Consider the following 19,675-nt stretch of genomic DNA (forward strand, 5'->3'; position numbering starts at 1 on the left):
GAAAGAACACGCAACCGTCTCCTAGAGGAGGGATGTCCGACGTGTAGATGCTGTAAAGCAGTGGTCCCAGCAGACTCCCTTGCGGAACACCTGCTGGGATCGGAAATTGTCCCGAAAGGGAACTATTCAACGACACCCTGAACGACCTTTGCTGGAGATAGTTACGGGTGATTTTCACAAGGTATGGTGGAAAGTTAGAGTTACAAAGCTTGTATATAAGTCCGTCGTGCCAGACATTGTCAAACGCCTTTTCGACGTCTAACAAGGCCATGGCTGTGGACTTGGATACAGCTTTGTTACTTCGGATGTTATTCATCACCCGCACTAGCTGATGATTGGTGGAATGCCCCTTGCGGAACCCGAACTGTTCCGGAAGAAGAATGTCATGTTCCTCCACAAACTTGTTTAGTCGGCTGAGGATCAATTTTTCGAACAGCTTGCTCAGCGCTGAGAGCAGGCTAATCGGTCTGTAGCTTGACGGTAGTGAAGGGTCTTTCCCAGGTTTGCGGATCGGGATGATTTTTGCCACCTTCCAGATGCTTGGAAAGTAGTGCAGCTCCAAGCATCTGTTGAAGGTGGCAGCTAGCAGCGAGTGCACCCTCGGGCTGAGATTTTTCAACGCTAGGTTGAATATTCCGTCAAACCCGGGAGCCTTTATGTTCTTACTGTATTTCAGCGCTGAGCAAATTTGTTCCTCTGTAATCCGTTCTTCTGGAGGGACGGCACAAGGGGAGGCATCTAACGTCAGGACGCACTGCGCAACCTGGTTCTCGAGTGGACTTGGGATTTTAGAGCCAAGCAAATGCGACTGGGCAATGTGCTCCCCAATCGCATTGGCCTTCTCTTCGTTGGTGATAAGCCGTTCGTCATTGACTCTAAGTGGTGGAATGGGCTTGGGGTGAGACTTCAGCACCTTGGCAACCTTCCAGAATGGTCTGGAACGGTCGTCCAGGTTCTGAACGAGCCGCCCGAAACTCTCGTTCCGGATTGAGACCATTCTGGAAGCGATCTGCCGATTCAGATCGACCATTTCGTATTTACGCTGCAGATCCCCAGTCCGCTGAAACTGGCGTCTACGAACATTTCTGAGCCGAATCAAGAGTTTGGTGTGGGAATCTTGAACAGTGGCATGAGAGCAGCGCTGATTTATATCTTTTCAGGTTCAAACAGAATGATGTGCAACCAAGTGGTATTCGTTTATGATGACTGGGTTTGGGAAAAAGGCTTATTTCATGAAATCAGTTATAAAATTATCATTTGTACATTTTCAAAAGTTTAATTACAGAAAAATTGGAAAAATATTTATTTCAACAGGTTCGTAATGTAATATCCTATCGATTGGCGTATTTGGATTTTAATTTCATCTATAAATGACAAAGTTACAAGCGTTCAAAACCTAACACTCCTTCACCACACATATTTTTTAACTTGCACCCCAGTATAGTCGACAAAGACGTAGTTCTACGTCAAAATTAATTCTAAAGCTTATTTGAAAGATGCCTTGAAATAGCAGTAAATTTCTGGCTGAATTTCGGGGGCTCGTGAGCATTCCTGGCATTTCTGAAAATTATGATAGTATCATAACATTGATCGCTGGGAATGCTTATGAATATTTGAGGTGGACAAAAGGGTGAACAAAGAGGTGAACACCTTTTCACATTTATATCGCTGTGAAGCAACTGAAATTGTTGAGGGAATTTATATCTGTTACAATACTAGTTCGTTTATGTTTGCTGATCTGGTTAACATGTCACACTTAATTATCTTAAAAATAAACCGTCCAGCTCATACCTTTGTATGGGGTAAGAAGTGGGACCGTAATCATTATCATGAGAAGCAATATCAACACCACTAGACTAATTAGGTAGGGGCTGGCCGAAACCCACGTGGATAGTTTTTGAAAGGTTTTAGACACCCCATGCGTGGAATCCAGCCAAATAAAAAAAAATGGGCCGTCGACTGCCAACCTCCCCCTAAACTGTCCACGGGGTACATGGACAGCCCTGAAGTATATGCTTAACTCGTGTAGCTTACGTAATGCGCTATTTTTAGCAGTACCCGTCGGTCCAAAACCTTGTTAAAAACAATCTCGAAAGGTCTTAGTTTTCTGAAGCCAATTGCGCTTGTCCTAGATTGTGTAAGTTTATGATTAATATTAAACGATTTTTTTTAACACGCGATTAATGGAATACTTTACATGATTTGGGTTATAATAAAAAAAAAAGTCATAGACTGAATTTTAGGCAGCATTGAATCCATTCTCAATAATAATTCGCGTTTACTGCTGTTACTTGCATATCAGTTCCATGTCCTGTGGAATCTATATTTACATGGGACTGCTATGCGAATAGCGGTAGCTTAGGTCATTTAAAACGTTTTCCATTAAACAAATTATTCTGTGTAGTAATTTCAAATACATTTTCAAACAGATTCAAGAGCGGTATCCTTTTCTGGTATTATAGAAGGTAACTTTGCTTCATTTGTAAATATGTCACTTTGGAATCCAATTTGAGTGTTCCTAATACCTATTAAACAAAGCAAAACCATATTTTTTAAGCCAAAATACTACTAACCCAAAGCGAAGACAACAAATCAAGAAGACTGGCAACTTTACCAGAGCCCAAGCGACCGATACAATGGCGCTGCACTTGAGTGAAGGTGGAAGCAACGCATAGAAAAATTAGCAAATACGCAAACCCTTCTTCTGAGGATGTAATCTTTGCTATCAAATTCGTTTGAAGCATTTACCTTTGAGCGGCAGATGACGCGATTGTACCTGTCTCATAGCGTTCGTATGAGAAAATGGAAGAGTTGCCAGTCTTCTTGATTTGTTGTCTTCGCCCAAAGCTAATAGCATGTCGGGATGAAATCAATGTGATCGACTTCGAAATAATTAGTATAACATACATTTTCTTCGCATCCATTGGTGCAGGTATCTCCTTCTCCGGAATGACCGACAACAGTGACGATATTCCTGGCATTGGCCAGTACGATGACTTTCACACGATCGACTGGCAGCGGGATATTGCCCGGGACCGCATGCGGCATCGATACATCGTTAAGAAGCGACAGGATTCATTTTGGGATCTGTTAAAGGTATGACTTGCTGTACTGATTCATGCAATAAGCGTTCTATTCCAAGTGGTATATTTTGCAGGGAGCTCACGATGCTTCGTCTGGATGGGTTTGCGTCCTGTTGGTGGGCTTGTTCACCGGTTGCGTTGCTGGTGTCATCGATATCGGTGCCAGTTGGATGACGGATCTGAAGTTCGGCATCTGTCCACAAGCGTTCTGGCTGAACCGAGAGCAGTGCTGTTGGTCATCCAATGAAACGAGCTTCGTCAGTGGTAACTGCTCGCAGTGGTATACGTGGTCGGAGATCCTAACGTCGTCACGTGAGGGTGTAGGAGCGTACATCATATCATACTTTTTCTACATTGCATGGGCATTATTGTTTGCACTGCTGGCAGCATCCTTGGTACGGATGTTTGCGCCCTATGCATGCGGTTCCGGTATACCGGAAATCAAAACAATCCTATCGGGATTTATTATCCGTAGTTACCTAGGCAAGTGGACGCTCATAATAAAGTCCGTTGGCCTTATATTAGCTGTATCAACGGGCCTTAGTCTAGGTAAGGAAGGCCCAATGGTGCACATAGCCAGCTGTATAGGCAACATATTGTCCTATCTGTTCCCAAAATACGGTAGAAATGAGGCAAAAAAACGTGAAATCATATCAGCGGCTGCAGCAGCTGGTGTCTCCGTGGCTTTCGGCGCACCAATCGGAGGTGTCCTCTTCAGCTTGGAAGAAGTTTCCTATTACTTCCCACTGAAAACGCTGTGGCGATCGTTCTTCTGTGCGTTGATCGCGGCGTTCATCCTACGATCAATTAATCCATTCGGCAATGAGCATTCAGTGTTGTTCTATGTGGAGTACAACAAACCATGGATATTTTTCGAGCTGGTGCCTTTCATTGGACTCGGAATCATAGGGGTAACTGCTTTGGGAAACAAAGGCTATCAACTGGATATGTTATTGATCGATGTTCTATGTTGCTTCTAGGGTTGTATCGCAACACTCTTCATCAAAGCCAACCTGTGGTGGTGTCGCTTCCGAAAGTACAGCAAGTTGGGACAATATCCCGTGACCGAAGTACTCGTTGTTACATTCATCACCGCTGTCATAGCTTATCCCAATCATTACACACGCATGAATACGAGTGAACTGATCTACTTACTATTCAGTCAGTGTGGCATCTCCAACAGGGATTACTTATGGTAATTAAATCTCAACCGAAGCTGAAGTCGAAAATTTTAACATTACCTTTTCTTTGTATAGCGATTACAACCGTAATTTCACCGATGTGAACTCAGCCATCGAAATAGCCGCCGCTGGTCCGGGAGTTTACAAAGCGATTTGGCTGCTAACATTGGCACTCGTGATGAAACTGATTATGACAATTTTTACATTTGGCATGAAAGTACCGTGTGGACTTTTTATTCCATCGTTGGCGTTGGGAGCAATCATGGGTCGTATTGTCGGAATCGGTAGGTTTTGGATACGTTTTCCTAAAGTACATTGTATGTAATACAAGCGGTCATAATTTCAGGAATGGAACAATTGGCTTATCATTATCCAAAGATCTGGATATTCTCTGGAGAATGCTCAACTGGCGATGATTGCATTACACCTGGACTATATGCTATGGTCGGTGCAGCTGCAGTTTTAGGTGGAGTGACAAGAATGACAGGTATAACATCGATACAAGCCTTGGAGAAAAACCACCAATAACTGTATTTTATAATTGAACAGTGTCGCTGGTAGTTATAATGTTCGAGCTGACTGGAGGAGTACGATATATTGTGCCACTGATGGCAGCGGCGATGGCGTCCAAGTGGGTCGGAGATGCTCTTGGAAGACAAGTATAGTCAGTTCAACTATTATCGACCCACACACTATAAGTATTCTCGTTCAATTTTAGGGTATTTATGATGCACACATTGCCCTCAACGGTTATCCATTCTTGGACAGTAAAGATGAGTTCCAGCACACGACCTTAGCGGCCGATGTGATGCAGCCAAAGTAAGTACACAAACGTAAAATGACTCTGCCCTTTCACACTCATCTTCTCATGCTTCTCTTGTTTGCAGGCGAAATGAAACACTATCTGTAATTACTCAGGACTCGATGACGGTGGACGACATCGAGACCCTACTCAAAGAGACTGAGCACAACGGCTACCCGGTAGTTGTGTCCAAAGAGAACCAATATCTCGTAGGATTTGTGTTACGAAGGGATCTCAATCTCGCCATTGGTAATTTGAGTAATAGATCCGTGCAACAACATTAAAATGTAGTTCTAATCCTTGATCTCCTTCGCAAAATAGCAAATGCCCGGCGTATGATCGATGGTATTACAGGGCAATCTTCGGTGATATTTACGTCGGCACAACCGGTGCAAAACCTTGGTCCGTCACCGTTGAAGCTGAAGAAAATCCTAGACATGGCACCAATCACTGTGACCGATCAAACGCCCATGGAAACCGTGGTCGACATGTTCCGCAAGCTCGGTTTAAGGCAAACGCTCGTTACACATAATGGGTAAGTCAATCAATGACCATCCATCTTATGCTGTAGTCTACTTGATTAACAACAATTCAAACTGACTGTCATTTCAACATTCTAGTCGTCTACTGGGTGTGATCACCAAAAAAGACGTGCTGCGGCACGTAAAGCAGATGGATAACGAAGACCCCAACACGGTTCTGTTCAATTAGGCAAATTGGCTTCCAGTAAACCTACTCCCCATTTCAATCCTACTTAAAGCAAAAGTTTCGTAATATTTCATTTAGGTTTACATCGTTGAATTGTATTTATTGTGCACACTATTCACAAACAGGAACCGTTCCCAGGAAGTTTGGGCGAACAGTGATCGAAATTATACATATGTTCATCAGATGCAATAACCACCATGTTTTATTACTGATACTGATATTTTTATATTATAGTTTATTTAGATTCAATAGAAATTCGCCCAACCGCAGTGAACAAAGAGCATCATACTTTACTTCTGTTATCAGATTCGTTGTAAGTTAAGTAACCTCCATTCGAAATATATAATTTATGAAGAGTTTAATATGGATCAGTTTATATAGGCTGTTTACTGAGTATTAGAAAAAAATCATCATAGAGAAGTAACTCTATTAGATAAATTTTATACCGCGTTAGCCCATTTTTGTATTGTATATTGAATGGAAACGAGTTATTGATAGCAGTTTCAGTTTGGCTAACTCAAATATGGCAGACATCGCAACACTCGGGGTGTCGAATACTGTTGTAATCAGGTTCTTTGAGCGAATCGGAAGTCGCCGTACACTAAACAAAAGAATCCAGCCAAGTCAAAAGCAGCATAATACATTTGGAGATAATAAAGTTGTATATTTATGTAACAAAACATAAAACCGATCTATTTCAATAAGAAAGAGAACTACTCCCATGACTATTTTTTTTTTCTCTGGCTACTTCCCAATTTACCGAAGTGAATTCTATCTTTTCTGAAGTGATTCAAAATTCTTACGAAGTAAAAACCCTGAAGGCGGGACAATTTTGTTTAGGGTTTCAAGCTGGAGATGATCTGATTGACGACTTATGTGTTTTTTTATAATTCCAGGCGGTCTAGTTGGCAGCATGACACTGTTTTGTTGGCTGTTTTTTTTTTTACTTGATTTGTTTTCCGTACTGATTACCAATGGTACCGACGCCAGGGAGGCAGCTCCCAAACCTGGACCCTACCAATCGACCCATCAACTCATGAACCGGGGACTACGGCATATATGCAATCTGTTTACTATTACTTAGCGTGGTTGGAGGCGAACCAGCCTAAGGCTGAAAGCCTCCTAAATAAAGCTAAATTAATTAATTATTACTTAGCAGCACAAACTCCTCTATCTTTCTATCTATCTAACATTGAGAGATATGTAATGAATGAAGATCGTTTTGCTTCATTTTCGACCCCTTGGTAACTAACATCTTCATAGACCTATAGAGTGGCTAGCCGACCTGAGTAAAGAGTTTTGAGTTAACAGTTGTGTTAACACCCGACGGTCCACTTGTCATTGTGTGGTACCGATTTTCTAAGCCAGCAAATTTCGATAGCGTTAATCGTCGTTGATTCGATTTCGTTCCGTCTATCCGACAAGAGTATATTGTCACAGGTGCGCAGCAGAGAACGAATGTGGTACGGCAACAGATCTGGGAGCACGCGCAGAAGACGACAGGCTACCGGCCCCTGATTTCCAAGACGTTGAGGAGGGTATTGGTCGGCTGAAAAATAACAAAGCATCTACCAATTATGTGTAAAGTCGTTTCTTCTTGATATTCTCCATCGTGGCTCGTCAAAATTTCATGTTCAGATTGACGGTGACGAAACTGGTCAACGAGCTCACTGGACCGCCGAAAATGATACCAGCAGAGAAATTTAAATATGCATTATGGCAGGAAATCGTGCCTACTTTGAACTCCGGGGACGCTCCGTCGAATAAAATGAGCTGCATCACAAAACTTTGATATAAACATTCAATTCTTTGTTCAAACCCATTGGACACGAATAACAAGAAAAATTCAAGCTTGTGTTATTTTTAACTTTAATTTTAATCATTATCATTATGTCATTAGCAATTTTAGTCACTTTCGGAATCCCCCTCGTTCATTTCTCGGGTCTTCAATCGCGCTATTAACTCCTTTGCCGGATTGAACATGCCATTCGTTTGGACACCGCAAATTGCACAACGCGCAGATTTTTTATAGTTTGTCAGAGCACATTTTTCACAGAAGTAATGCTTGCACCTAGAATATATGAATACAGAATAACATTAGGTTTTAATTATTATCGAATCGCAATTCTCACTTTGTTATTACTGGATCCACAAAACTCTCTCTGCAAATATAGCATTTGAAAGGCAGTTCATCATCATCGGAGTGGATCTCATACTTCGTGTCATCACCATCGGAATCATCCGCTGCATATGCACCCCCTGTTGTGGATGCCTCTTGCTCCAGTTGCCAACCGTGCTTGTAGTCGCTTCGATCGTGCAAAAATTTACAACTGTCTCCGAAACCACAGTATCCCGTTTCTTTGTAATCCTTGCAAATATCCGGTTGATAATCCCATCTTACAGTAGATCTTATGTTCGAAGGAGCTCGAATAGGACCCTTACGCACCATTCCAGATGCAGCGTTTCCCAGAGCACTGTCCTTCTTTTTGAAGAACTGTGTGTAGTTATTCAGGCCACGATACACCTTGTCATCTTCTTTACCTTCGAGTTCTTTGTTAATTTCGATACTTTTCTCATAAATTGCTTGTGCATCGTGAGTCTTGTCGGTTTCAATTTCTAGTTCTGCTGTAGCCCCCTGATCCTGGGGACCAGCTGGTGCAGCAATACGCTTTGATTTATAACTGACTCCAACAGCACTATCCTCGTCGCTACCGCTGGAGTCCCTTTCAGTCGATGCATGATCGGTGACCTTGCGGTTGTGCTTCAGAGCGGATGTGCTTTGCACATTTGGATTTACTTTTTTCTTTTTCTCCTGATTGACGACCACTGCCGATTCTTGTTCTGCTTCGTCTAGAATTCCAAATAAACTAATTAGCTCTAAGCGAATGAACAATTTAATCTATTATTTATTATCGACTTACCAGATTCGGAAGACTGCTTGCGCTTACGTGCAAATTTATTTTTCACGTTTCGTTTAATGAATGTCGACATATTTGAATATTTTGAAAACTTAAGTATAGAATGCAAAATTAGGTCTTCAAACAAAGTTGGAAACGTTAGAAGACGATTATTATTTAAAAAAAGACTAATGCAATTCCGCGAATACGCTTTGTTGATCTAACTGGGTAAAACAATAATAAAAAACGACAATGACAGATGTGACAGGCAGGCAGACATACAGTTACTATTTAATATTTACCCACTAACCTCAATTGGCAAATCAAAGTTGGCACTCGTGGAGAATAGAAGAACTATGAGAGTGATGATGGTTTCAAAAATATTTTTCTATATTATATGTCTATTAAGTAGTCCTTAAGTTTTCTACTAGCGTAGCATTAACCAGATTTAAATAAAATGTTCCATTTGCAAAATAAAAGCATCTAAAGATTGTACTCGTTACCCTCACCGTGTAAAATTTTGTAACTATCATCACTCTCATAGTTCTTCTATTCTCCACGAGTGCCAACTTTGATTTGCCAATGAGAATATACAGGTAGAACCTAGGGTAGAACAAGAAAATATTTGTTCGTATTGGCAAATCCAAGTTGGCACTCGTGGAGAATAGAATAACTATGAAAGTGATGATGGTTTCAAAATTTTCCAACGGGGAGGTATACGCGTGCAATCTTAAAATGCTTCTATTTTGCAAATTGAGCATTTTATTTAAATCTGGTTGCTGCTATAGTTGTAGAAAAGCTGAAATCTATGTTTACACATAAAAATCTGAAAAGAAAATATTTTTTCTATATTATATGTCTATTTGGTAGTCCTTAAGTTTTCTACTAGCGTAGCATTAACCAGATTTAAATAAAATATTCCATTTGCAAAATACAAGCATTTAAAGATTGCACTCGTATACCTCACCGTGTAAAATTTTGAAACCATCATCACTCTCATAGTTCTTCTATTCTCCACGAGTGCCAACTTTGATTTGCCAATTAGTAGCAAAAAAGAGGTAAACAATCGGTGATGACGAAAAACTCATACACGGACAGAAAATTGTTTGTATTGAACCAAAAAAATCTTTAATTGTATTTAAGCAAACAATTCCAGTTGAAATTATATTGCTTTTTGTTGTTTCAATAATACTTATTCATATAAATTCAAAATAGGATTCTTTTTGTTTTAATCAGCCACTTTTCAAATGCAACTATTGTAAAAATAACAATATTCTATTATTAAGCCAACAATAGTTAATTTTAATTTAGCATTTATTTGCTGTGTCCATTCTCTGGGCCATTAAAGCAAAAAAAAAAATACCAACCATTCTCTCGTTTTCACCCGAACAAAAATGTAAACAATAACAATACTTACGCGTTCCACGTAAGTATTGTTTTTAATTGTAAATTTCGGGAAATAAGTGCAAGATTTTCGAAAATCTTGAGACTTGAGTTAAGTAAGTATGCTGCAATTCGAGCTGCAGGTAATAAATATAATCAATTTTTCTGTTTTTTTTCCTTTATTTTTTTCCGTCGATCTTGTTTTCCGTACTGAGTACCAATGCTCCCGACGCCAGGAAGGCAGCTCCCACATCTGGACCCTACATATCGACCCATCAACTCATGAACCGGGGGCAGAAATTCAATTACAATTTCTGCAATTTTGTTTCAAAATGAAAACGAAACATAAAAAAAAATGCCATATTATTTTTACATCAATAAACACATTTTTATTTCTACTGCGTGAATTGTCAGATTGAATCAACAAGAAATCTCTTTTAAAAACAAACATATTTTTGTTGTTAACCCAGCTGCCAAATTTGACAGCTTACGTCAAAACCATGAAAGCTCTTGTAAATTCTAAAAGATTTTCTTTTTGATTTAACAATCCATGGGTTTTTAGAAACAAAAATACTGGATTGTTGAAACAATAATGATTTCTTTTTGCAGCCAAAACAAAATGAATTTCTTATTGATTTTACGTCAAATATTATTACGTTTAAAATATTTTTTTCTGCGTGTAAAAAAATGACATGAAAAAGTGGAGTTTGAATTTACTCACATTGAATTTACCCACTGCCAGCGTTGCAAGTTTTCCAGATTTTCAGTCGTCTTGCCAGATAGACAGACATATCACGTTTATTTCCAGATGTTTTAAATATGTTCCAGATTTTCCCAGATTTTTTAAAATATGTTGCTTTATTATATTATATCACTGATATTGATTTACCGTTGCAAAACATTTACAGGGTTGCAGAATCATGAAAATCGAGACATTTTTTTTCTAATAATATGGACTTAGAAAAATCTTCAAGCTTGGATTATTTTTTATAATTTGGAGTCATTCAAAATTTATTTTTCGGAACACTGTATTGAAAAAGAAAATAAAAAAATATAAAATAGTGAAATTTTTAAAATTTTGAAAAACTTAAAGAAATCAAACAATTGTTTAGAACTTAGCACAAAAAATTGAGCTTTAGAATCTCCTTTAGAATCTAGACAAATTTTCGGGATTCTGGCACATTAAAGAATGTTCGTGAGATTTTTGAGTATAATTCATAAGATTTTTTAAGGAGAATTTAAAAGACATTGGGTCATTCCTAGCATTTTTTAAGTATCTTAGAATTTTTAACCACCTTATTATGACATTAGAATTCTGAACTGCCTTAGATTTTCTGAATTATATGGTTATTCTGAAATGAGTTGATAGGGAAGTGAGAGGCGAATTCCTTGTGAATTCAAAAAAGCATTCCAATAAATTCGGAGTAGGGTTCAATCGTAGCTCAGATGATAATTGCATAGAGATTGTGCCGAAAAAGTAAATAGAATTAGAAAGAGAAATCATAGAAAATTCTAAAGATGACTTTTAAGAAACGTTGAATTCAAGGAATTGCTGGGAGCATCTGTAAGGAAATCTGAAAAAAATATAATTAGTATGCTGAAGAGAATCCATAAAGCAATCATTAGGATAATTTCAATGGAATTCTTACGAATGTTTCTATGGAATTCCACGATGAATTAAAATGACATATTCACGAATTTAAAATGAATTCTACGAGAAGGGTGCACCTTAGCGGCACCGGTGGTGTAGTGGTAAGCGTGATTACCTCTCACCCCAGCAGGCCTGGGTTCAATGCCAGTCGGTGCCGCCGGGATGTTCTGAGGCATAACATCTATGATAACTCCCTCCTTCCTTCGGAAGGGAAGTAAAGCCGTTGGTCCCCGGTTCATGAGTTGATGGGTCGATAGGTAGGGTCCAGGTGTGGGAGCTGCCTCCCTGGCGTCGGTAGCATTGGTGCTCAGCACGGAAAACAAGATCGACGAAAAACAAATCAAAGAAGAAAAAAAAGAAGGCTGCACCTTGGAAATTATGAAGAATGTTCCAAGGGAATTTCATAGAGAATAATGGAGACAAAATTTAGCGAATCTCGGGAATTATTCCGCATGAGGGAATTGTGGAGTTACCCTTAGTTTAAGTAAATTGTGTGCGTGGCACGAAGTAAGGATTTGATTTCCGCTTCTGCATGATAAATGTTCCACAAAAATAAAATTGCGTGTTGTACGGTGACTATTAAATTGTCAGTCTCCGTAATCTCTGGATAAAGATGTTGTGAAACTTTATTATTATTTAGAACTAATCATTTCTTTAAGGCATAATATGGTACTAGTATGCATGAAATAGAAAACACTAAATCAAAAATTAGTTATAAACTCATTATTCTTTAAAAATTTATCCATTAAAACTTGCTCAATTATTTGCTTCCTAATATTTCTAATAGGTTACAGTTAAAAAAAATCTTTAAAAAATATTAAGTATTTTTTTATATATAAGGCTTAACTCCATTTTTGAAACTCTGTACGGAAATTCAAACTTTTTGGACGCAGTGTGAAAATACTTTTCTTAGCTTTTTATGGTTATGGTCGAGGTTATGGTAGGTACATCAATTTGATTTCAATAGCATTATTGTCGCTACAGTTGAAAACTGAAAAAAAACCACTACAGAAAATCGATTTTACTCTTTCGAAACTTTATATTGTCGTTCAAGTTGGACACCGGAAAACCCACACGCGACATTCGATTTTACCCTCGTTCTGTACGTTAAACATAACGTCGGACATAGTGCGCTGAATAGCGCATCATTGTGCGAATACAGCGTACTATGTCCGACGTTATGTTTAACGTACAGAACGAGAGTAAATTCAATTGGCGCGTGTGGGATTTTCCGGTTTTCAGCTGAAACGATAATACATAGCGTTGAAGTACGCTTTAATCGCATAATGATACGCTATAATGCGCACTACTTCCTATGCTATCTGTAACTTACACACTTAGAAATTATCGCCGACTTCGGTAATTTTTACCAAAATCTGAACAGCTGAACTTTTCGGTAAAATTTATGCAATTTAATTCAATTGCTTTTCAGTTACTTTGAAACTAAATCTACACTAAAATGACAAGATTTGATCGTTTAAACAAGGACTTTAACGTTCAGCTGTTCTGATTTTGGTAAAATTTACCGATTACGAAAACAAAATCTTAGTGTGTATAGAGATTGCTGACGTTTATCGTACGTACACTACGTCACGTATACGTATACGCAAAATGTTTTCATCGGGAAAAAAAACTTCATAGCGGAAAATTTTCCCGATGAAAACAAATCACTGACACAATCATACTTTATCAATCTCTAAAATCGATTTTCGCTGGTGGGTTATTCCAGATTTCAATTGTAGCAAAAATATTTTAAAATAGGATTTTACGTATTTGGATGTTTCTGAGAATTCCAGATTTTATATTCTAACTGGAACAGTTTTTTTTGAAAATGACCTGGCAACGCTGCCCACAGATTTTGCGCATTGCAAGAAAACATTTAATTATTATGGAACTACGGAACTACTGCCGCGGACACACTTGGATGAAAAACTTCCAGGGGGCACAAAAGTACAAATTTTTATTATAACATCTAATGATTTCAAAATTCAGGAAATCATTTTTTTATAGCAAGTGAGTGGAAGCAACCCTGCAATGGACGTTTTGTCTACATGATACTAGATTCCCTTTCACAGATTTCAGAGTAGAATACCTAACTGTAGATTGGCCCCGCCTTTGGAAAATGAGCACCAATCCGAATGACCGAAGTAACAATCAAATACCCATCATTTCAAACTGTACATTGGACAATTTTTGATCAATGATTGTTTTAAATAAATGAAAGTAAATTTGGATGGATGTTTTTGTATCACATACAATGATAGAAAAACAATAGTTTGTATCGCTTAATTCGATTTTTTTACATTTGTTACATTGGACTATTTGAAAAGTGACGCGAGTATTGTCAATTAGCTAATAGAACGGAGTTAAGTGAAATGGAACATTGTGAAACGAAACGCATAATCATTTCATTTTCATTTTCATTATATGATGTTCAAGGGGGTCAGGGGCCATGACACCGATGTGAATATTCACAATTCACACCAGGAGTGAGCAACACAGCATCTTTACCCATGGGGGTTAAAAAAGTTCTACGAGGTACACTTATGGTGAACCAGCTGCTCAGGGATTGTAGAAAGGAAAAGGGTTGGGTATGTTTAAAATGCAGAATTAGATGCCGTCGCGATTGAATGCGCATGTTGAAATAACGTTGATCCAGATACCTATCATATAAATATAAATAAATAATACTTACATTTCGATAAAGATGATGCTACCTATTTTACCTTTCATGTGATACCCATCATCACAGAATCCAACCTTGAAGCGCAGACTAACAAAACACTCGTTCCGAGAAGGGGATCATGGTCATCTTCTTCTTCAGGTTCGCTCACCACCCGGAATGAAGGCTCGGTGCGGTTAGTAATATCAAACAGTGTTACATGCAAACGAAAAAGAGACCAGGATTAGTTTTTTAAAGTAATAGTTTCATCTGAATACCCAACTAACCATATCTCAGTGACATTGTCCCACTCTGAAGCCACACCTAAAGCTATTTTGTGAATATATGGATTACTTTGGTACTCACATGAAATGTTGTGCAAGTACCACAAGTTCAACAATGCCCAACTATGGACAGCCCAATGTTAATACCATTTACTCTTTGAATAAGTTTACACCAACATGATAATCTACTAAGAAACACCTAAGATTCTTATGTATGTATAGAGATAAAGCTCAAAATACAGTTTTAACTGATAGTACTTTATAAACATCAAACTGTCCAATATTGGACCCTGCCAACACACGGCGCCTGCACGGTTATGTGGGCCGTCAGAATGGTTCATCGATTGCGAAGTGAAGTTCTTCTCAAACTGAAGCGATAGATTTCTCAATTTTTCAATGTAATCCTAACGTAAAATTATCACCCATATGCCCGTTCACGCCCGAAACACATCCACCATACAAAATCATATAAAAATGTTTCTGTATGGCAAACACGCCCAGACATAAACGAGAATATGGGTGTATATCTTCACTGTAACAACTACGGGTATGATTAGATGATTCGAAAGCACTTGCATTCCACTCAGGCACTTTTGAGCAAACTGCAATAACTCTCTTATACTGGAAATGTGCCACGACCAAATTGGCACAACTACGCCCTATATGCTATCTGACCAAAGCGCAGGGTGAAACGATACGCATAATCAAAACAAAACAGCAAACGAGGCTACCAGAAACATGATCAAGCTCATAGGATTACCATACACTTAAATTTTTTCGCCGAGATTCCAACAGCCGAGTAGTTCGCGCTATGTGTCACCAGATTTTCTTCATTTAGATCACATTCAAGTCTATATGTTGAATTCTTCGAAAGAAGTGAAATTACGTAAATTAATATTCAAGAATTAAATAAAAAGTGCAGTATTATCTTAATAATAACATATGTTTGATATCAATCGAAATTTTAAATTATTTCGGTGAAATGTTATTCCGGGAAAAGTTACATTCGGCAGAAGAAGTGTTTTTGGGAAACTGATTTTCGCTAAGTAGTATACGACCATTAATTACGTTTCCCTTGACAATTATAATATCAAACACCGGCGAGACAGGCTGTAAATGATAATGCTGCTCTAGGAATGACTCACTCTCACCAGATACCTAAATGGATCGGTTTGAACATTTTGTAGTGTCGAGTAATTTACCAAGTGAATATATAATAGTTAACTTGCCCTTTGGATAGGTATTTAGTTCACACAGAACTGCTGGATCCAAGTTCGTCGTTATGTGAGCGAACTTTAAACAAAAGTCAGGGTCAATGATATACTTGTTTTGTTTACGTCGGGCGTATGTGCACACAGCACGGTACATACATTATCATTCTTCGCGTTCGTCAGAGAGAACGAACGAAAGGCTCTTCAGTAGTTCTATTCTTCTTCCATAGCAGTTTGGTTCAAGATGGATAGTGTCAAAATATGCATAGTGTTATTCTTAACACTGACAAGTATTGCCCGTGGTACAACCGTGCAGATCGTTAAAAGGCCAAATGTATTACTACTGGTATTAGATGACTTTCGACCGGCAATAAAGGCATTCGGCGATACTAAAGCGATAACACCGAACATTGATCGGCTAGTAAAAAATGGGTACTATTTTACAAACGCGTTTGCACAGGTGAGTTATAATTTGATTAGTTGATGCAGTAGTTTTAATGTCAACGTGTCTTGTTAATTTTGTAGCAATCGATCTGTGCTCCAAGCAGGAATTCATTTCTCACAGGGCGTAGACCTGATACCACGAAGCTGTATGACTTCTACAGCTACTGGAGAGAGGCAGCTGGAAATTTTACGACTCTTCCTCAATACTTCAAACACAACGGATACCGTACGCAATCGATTGGAAAGATATTCCATCCAGGAATATCGTCAAATTTCACAGATGATTATCCTTTGAGTTGGAGTAATCCGCCCTATCATCCCTCTACAGCAGACTATATGAACAAGGCAACGTGTATCGACAAGATCACCGGCAAGATGACAAACAATTTGCTCTGTCCGGTCGTAGTACAATTGCAACCCGAAGGAACACTTCCAGATATTCAAAGTACTGCTGCAGCGAAGGATTTTTTGAAATCTCACCGTAATTCCAGTGAACCATTTTTCCTGGCTGTTGGTTATTACAAACCACATATTCCTTTCAAAATACCAGCAGAGTATCTGGAATTCCATAAAACTACAGATTTCAAAACGTTAGATCTCAACTACCCACCGCACGGTTTGCCGGCAGTAGCATGGAACTCCTACCTAGATATAAGGATCAGAGACGATATGATGTCACTGAATATAAGCTACCCATTTGGTCCGATCCCAGATGCAGTAAAACTTAAAATACGTCAGCACTATTACGCTGCCGTGAGCTACATTGATGATTTGATAGGACAGTTGTTAAAAGATGTTAACTACGAAGACACCATTATCGTCTTAACTTCAGACCATGGATGGTCGCTGGGTGAACATGCCGAGTGGTCGAAATTTAGTAATTACGATGTCGCTTTGAAAGTACCTTTAATCGTTTACAGCCCACAAGTGAAACCTAGGTCAGAGAACAAAATTGATAAGGTAGTTGAATTACTGGATCTATTTCCAACTCTGGTAGACCTCGCTGGGTTACCACCGATAGCAACTTGTGGCAGCAAGGTAAATGCGGAAACTTGCGTTGAAGGTAAATCTTTGCAACCGTTCATTTTGGGTGAAACGTGTGACAGTCAACCTGACGAAGCCTTCAGTCAGTATCCAAGACCAGGAACGTTCCCATCCGTCCATCCTGACAGCGATAAGCCAAAACTCTACCAAATAAAAATCATGGGATACAGCTTACGGACTAAGCAGTTTAGATATACGGCTTGGATAGGATTTGACCCGAATACATTTACAAGAGGTGAGTTGAATGTGAATTGTTCCGTTAGTTTTGTGCTGTAAGTGATACCTGTATTTTTCAGATTGGACGAAAATCTACGGCGAAGAATTGTATGATCATACTATCGATCTCCAGGAGAATATGAATCTGGTTGATCGACCGCAGTTGGCTCAAATAACCAAGTGGTTGAGACTACGTTTACAAGAGAAGTTTGTCTAAGTGATGTGAAAGTTGCATCAGATTAGTCCATACAACTGATCACTTTAAATAATACAATTTTCTTTTCTTCTCTACGCTAGGATTCTTCAAAACTGGCTATTAATAAACTCTTGAACCTTTATCATGTACCTCGTATAATCATAGGAAAAAATAAAAAGCAACTCTTGAATAATTACCGGACACCTTTGAACCTTTTATGAATATTAGAATAGGCAAAGCAACAGAAAATTGAAAATTATCCATAACTTGACGCGTGCATACCTTATTTCGTTGCTCGACCGACCATTTGCTCGCTCAGTGTCCATAGGCTTTGCTGCATACGTTCGCTCTTCGATGATCCACTGGGATCACAGACGTAGCAATTGTTGAAGTATAATCCGGTGAACCCATTCAGTTCTTGAGCTGTTGCGCAATAGATTGTGGTACTCGCGGCTTGTTGTAAAGATTTGGTAAACGGCCGCACAATTGCAAACAGTAGTTTATAGAACCACCAGTTGCGTGCAATCTGCGATGAAACCATATTGCCTGGATGTAACACAAACACCGATATTCCACGACTTTTCCACCGCTTAGCCAACTCACACGCGAAGAGAACATTAAACAATTTGGCATTGTTGTAAGCCATCATGCTCCAATACTTGTTTGCTGGCGGAGAAAGATCACTTTCGGACAAATCAATTGGTAGCATACTGAACCGATGTGATTCGGATGAAACCACAACAACCCTCGTTGTATGGTCCAGCAGATCTGCGAGAAGATTGGTCAGATAAAAATGTGACAAATGCGACACTTGGAATGTAGTCTCGTAGCCGTCCTCGGTTGTACTGTAGGGTAACGCAAACACTCCAGCATTCAAGATAAGCAAATCCAAATGCTTATACTGAGTCTTCACTTGTTGAGCACATTCCCTAACGGATCGAAGACTCGCTAGATCTAGCTTCACAAATTTACATCTTTTACCGGCAGCTTCCTTTTCAATCACTATTTTATCGATTGCTTCCTTCGTTGCCGATTCATTACGACACGCAAAAATGACATCACATCCGTGCAGCGCCAGTGATCGCGCCGTCTCAAACCCTATCCCGGTATTGGCTCCAGTTATCATTGCAACTTTACCGCTCAGGTCCCGACCATGCAGAACTTGGAGGGCGTTCGTTCCACAATCGAACCGTTGTCGCAATTCTCCCACTGCTTGGGGAGTTTCCTCGACGGCAAATGCTAGGCGCGGATCGGTGTAAGATTTCCTCTGGGTCGCGTCGTCGACGAAAATCACCTTTCCCGTTCCTTGCTCTACGTGTTTGCTCCAGCCGAGTGGGAGATCGCCAGAGACACGTTTCATTTTTCCGGTTCTTGGATGTGTCCACTGGGTTGTTTTGGTTTGGTGATTTACGTAGTACACGAATCCATCGTTTGTCGCTCGCTCCTCCCAGGCTGGTGGCAGTTCATCTTCCGAATCGGATTCCGGGAGGGGCACGGGCATTTTTTTTAAACTTTACTGAATACCAAACTAACGTTAATCACAGTGATAAGTAACTTTACTCAACCGTTGGATTATATTTGATGATTATGAGGATAAGAGAACTTTACGAAGAAAAATTCGTTGTCCGTGTTGAAGGCTGGACAGAAACGATGACATTGTCAATCATATTTGTATACAAGGGCTGCAACCAATGTGTACAGAGAGAGGTGAAGCAGATCGTGAAATATAGTCCTCTCCAGGCGGGTTCGTATTGGTGCGATTTGCGTGTGTTAGTGAGAAATTTTTTGTTTGCTGTAAGAACTGTCATTCTAAAGTAAAAATAAACAACAAAACTACGCTTGCACGGTAACAGTCAAGTCCTCTTTTATGAGTAAAAGTTAACCCATTTTTAATAAAAGTGGTTTTACTCATT

At 39.2% G+C, this 19,675-nt stretch overlaps 4 protein-coding genes across 4 annotated transcripts; 2 read left to right on the forward strand and 2 right to left on the reverse strand.

The window, feature by feature from the left end:
- The first annotated feature begins 2,439 nt into the window (after positions 1 to 2,439).
- LOC135707271 (H(+)/Cl(-) exchange transporter 3-like) lies at positions 2,440 to 5,881 on the forward strand. Its single transcript, XM_065229064.1, has 11 exons — positions 2,440 to 2,465; positions 2,933 to 3,096; positions 3,158 to 3,994; positions 4,064 to 4,278; positions 4,340 to 4,548; positions 4,611 to 4,751; positions 4,814 to 4,923; positions 4,983 to 5,083; positions 5,152 to 5,315; positions 5,388 to 5,601; positions 5,687 to 5,881. The coding sequence occupies exons 2-11, from the start codon at positions 2,950 to 2,952 to the stop codon at positions 5,775 to 5,777; spliced, it is 2,229 nt and encodes a 742-aa protein (XP_065085136.1). The 5' UTR covers positions 2,440 to 2,465; positions 2,933 to 2,949; the 3' UTR covers positions 5,778 to 5,881.
- Positions 5,882 to 7,677: 1,796 nt separating this feature from the next.
- On the reverse strand, positions 7,678 to 8,879 carry LOC135707306 (E3 ubiquitin-protein ligase RNF113A-like). Its single transcript, XM_065229108.1, has 3 exons — positions 8,696 to 8,879; positions 7,907 to 8,624; positions 7,678 to 7,845 (listed from the first exon to the last, which is right to left on the reverse strand). Exons 1-3 carry the CDS (start codon positions 8,763 to 8,765, stop codon positions 7,680 to 7,682), a joined length of 954 nt encoding a protein of 317 aa, XP_065085180.1. The 5' UTR covers positions 8,766 to 8,879; the 3' UTR covers positions 7,678 to 7,679.
- Positions 8,880 to 15,871: 6,992 nt separating this feature from the next.
- On the forward strand, positions 15,872 to 17,783 carry LOC135707295 (iduronate 2-sulfatase-like). Its single transcript, XM_065229099.1, has 3 exons — positions 15,872 to 16,322; positions 16,388 to 17,585; positions 17,647 to 17,783. Exons 1-3 carry the CDS (start codon positions 16,107 to 16,109, stop codon positions 17,781 to 17,783), a joined length of 1,551 nt encoding a protein of 516 aa, XP_065085171.1. The 5' UTR covers positions 15,872 to 16,106.
- Positions 17,784 to 17,923: 140 nt separating this feature from the next.
- On the reverse strand, positions 17,924 to 19,319 carry LOC135707307 (WW domain-containing oxidoreductase-like). The gene has a single exon (XM_065229109.1). It carries the CDS (start codon positions 19,261 to 19,263, stop codon positions 18,046 to 18,048), a length of 1,218 nt encoding a protein of 405 aa, XP_065085181.1. The 5' UTR covers positions 19,264 to 19,319; the 3' UTR covers positions 17,924 to 18,045.
- Between the last annotated feature and the right edge of the window lie 356 nt (positions 19,320 to 19,675).

This window comes from Ochlerotatus camptorhynchus, unplaced genomic scaffold (assembly GCF_037179485.1).
Source record: "Ochlerotatus camptorhynchus isolate MF236.1 unplaced genomic scaffold, CSIRO-AGI_Acam_v1.1 ptg000307l, whole genome shotgun sequence".
NCBI classification, from domain to species: domain Eukaryota; kingdom Metazoa; phylum Arthropoda; class Insecta; order Diptera; family Culicidae; genus Ochlerotatus; species Ochlerotatus camptorhynchus.

Excerpts from the sequence above, each read along its gene's own strand:
- LOC135707307 (XM_065229109.1), bottom strand. The coding sequence starts at position 19,263 with ATGCCCGTGCCCCTCCCGGAATCCGATTCGGAAGATGAACTGCCACCA.
- LOC135707271 (XM_065229064.1), top strand. The coding sequence starts at position 2,950 with ATGACCGACAACAGTGACGATATTCCTGGCATTGGCCAGTACGATGAC. Across the intron at positions 3,097-3,157 it reads CATTTTGGGATCTGTTAAAG|GGAGCTCACGATGCTTCGTC; the intron begins GTATGACTTGCT and ends TATATTTTGCAG. Across the intron at positions 4,924-4,982 it reads GAGATGCTCTTGGAAGACAA|GGTATTTATGATGCACACAT; the intron begins GTATAGTCAGTT and ends GTTCAATTTTAG.
- LOC135707295 (XM_065229099.1), top strand. The coding sequence starts at position 16,107 with ATGGATAGTGTCAAAATATGCATAGTGTTATTCTTAACACTGACAAGT. Across the intron at positions 16,323-16,387 it reads TTACAAACGCGTTTGCACAG|CAATCGATCTGTGCTCCAAG; the intron begins GTGAGTTATAAT and ends TTAATTTTGTAG. Across the intron at positions 17,586-17,646 it reads CCCGAATACATTTACAAGAG|ATTGGACGAAAATCTACGGC; the intron begins GTGAGTTGAATG and ends TGTATTTTTCAG.
- LOC135707306 (XM_065229108.1), bottom strand. The coding sequence starts at position 8,765 with ATGTCGACATTCATTAAACGAAACGTGAAAAATAAATTTGCACGTAAG. Across the intron at positions 8,625-8,695 it reads CAAGCAGTCTTCCGAATCTG|ACGAAGCAGAACAAGAATCG; the intron begins GTAAGTCGATAA and ends TTGGAATTCTAG. Across the intron at positions 7,846-7,906 it reads GTGGATCCAGTAATAACAAA|GTGCAAGCATTACTTCTGTG; the intron begins GTGAGAATTGCG and ends CATATATTCTAG.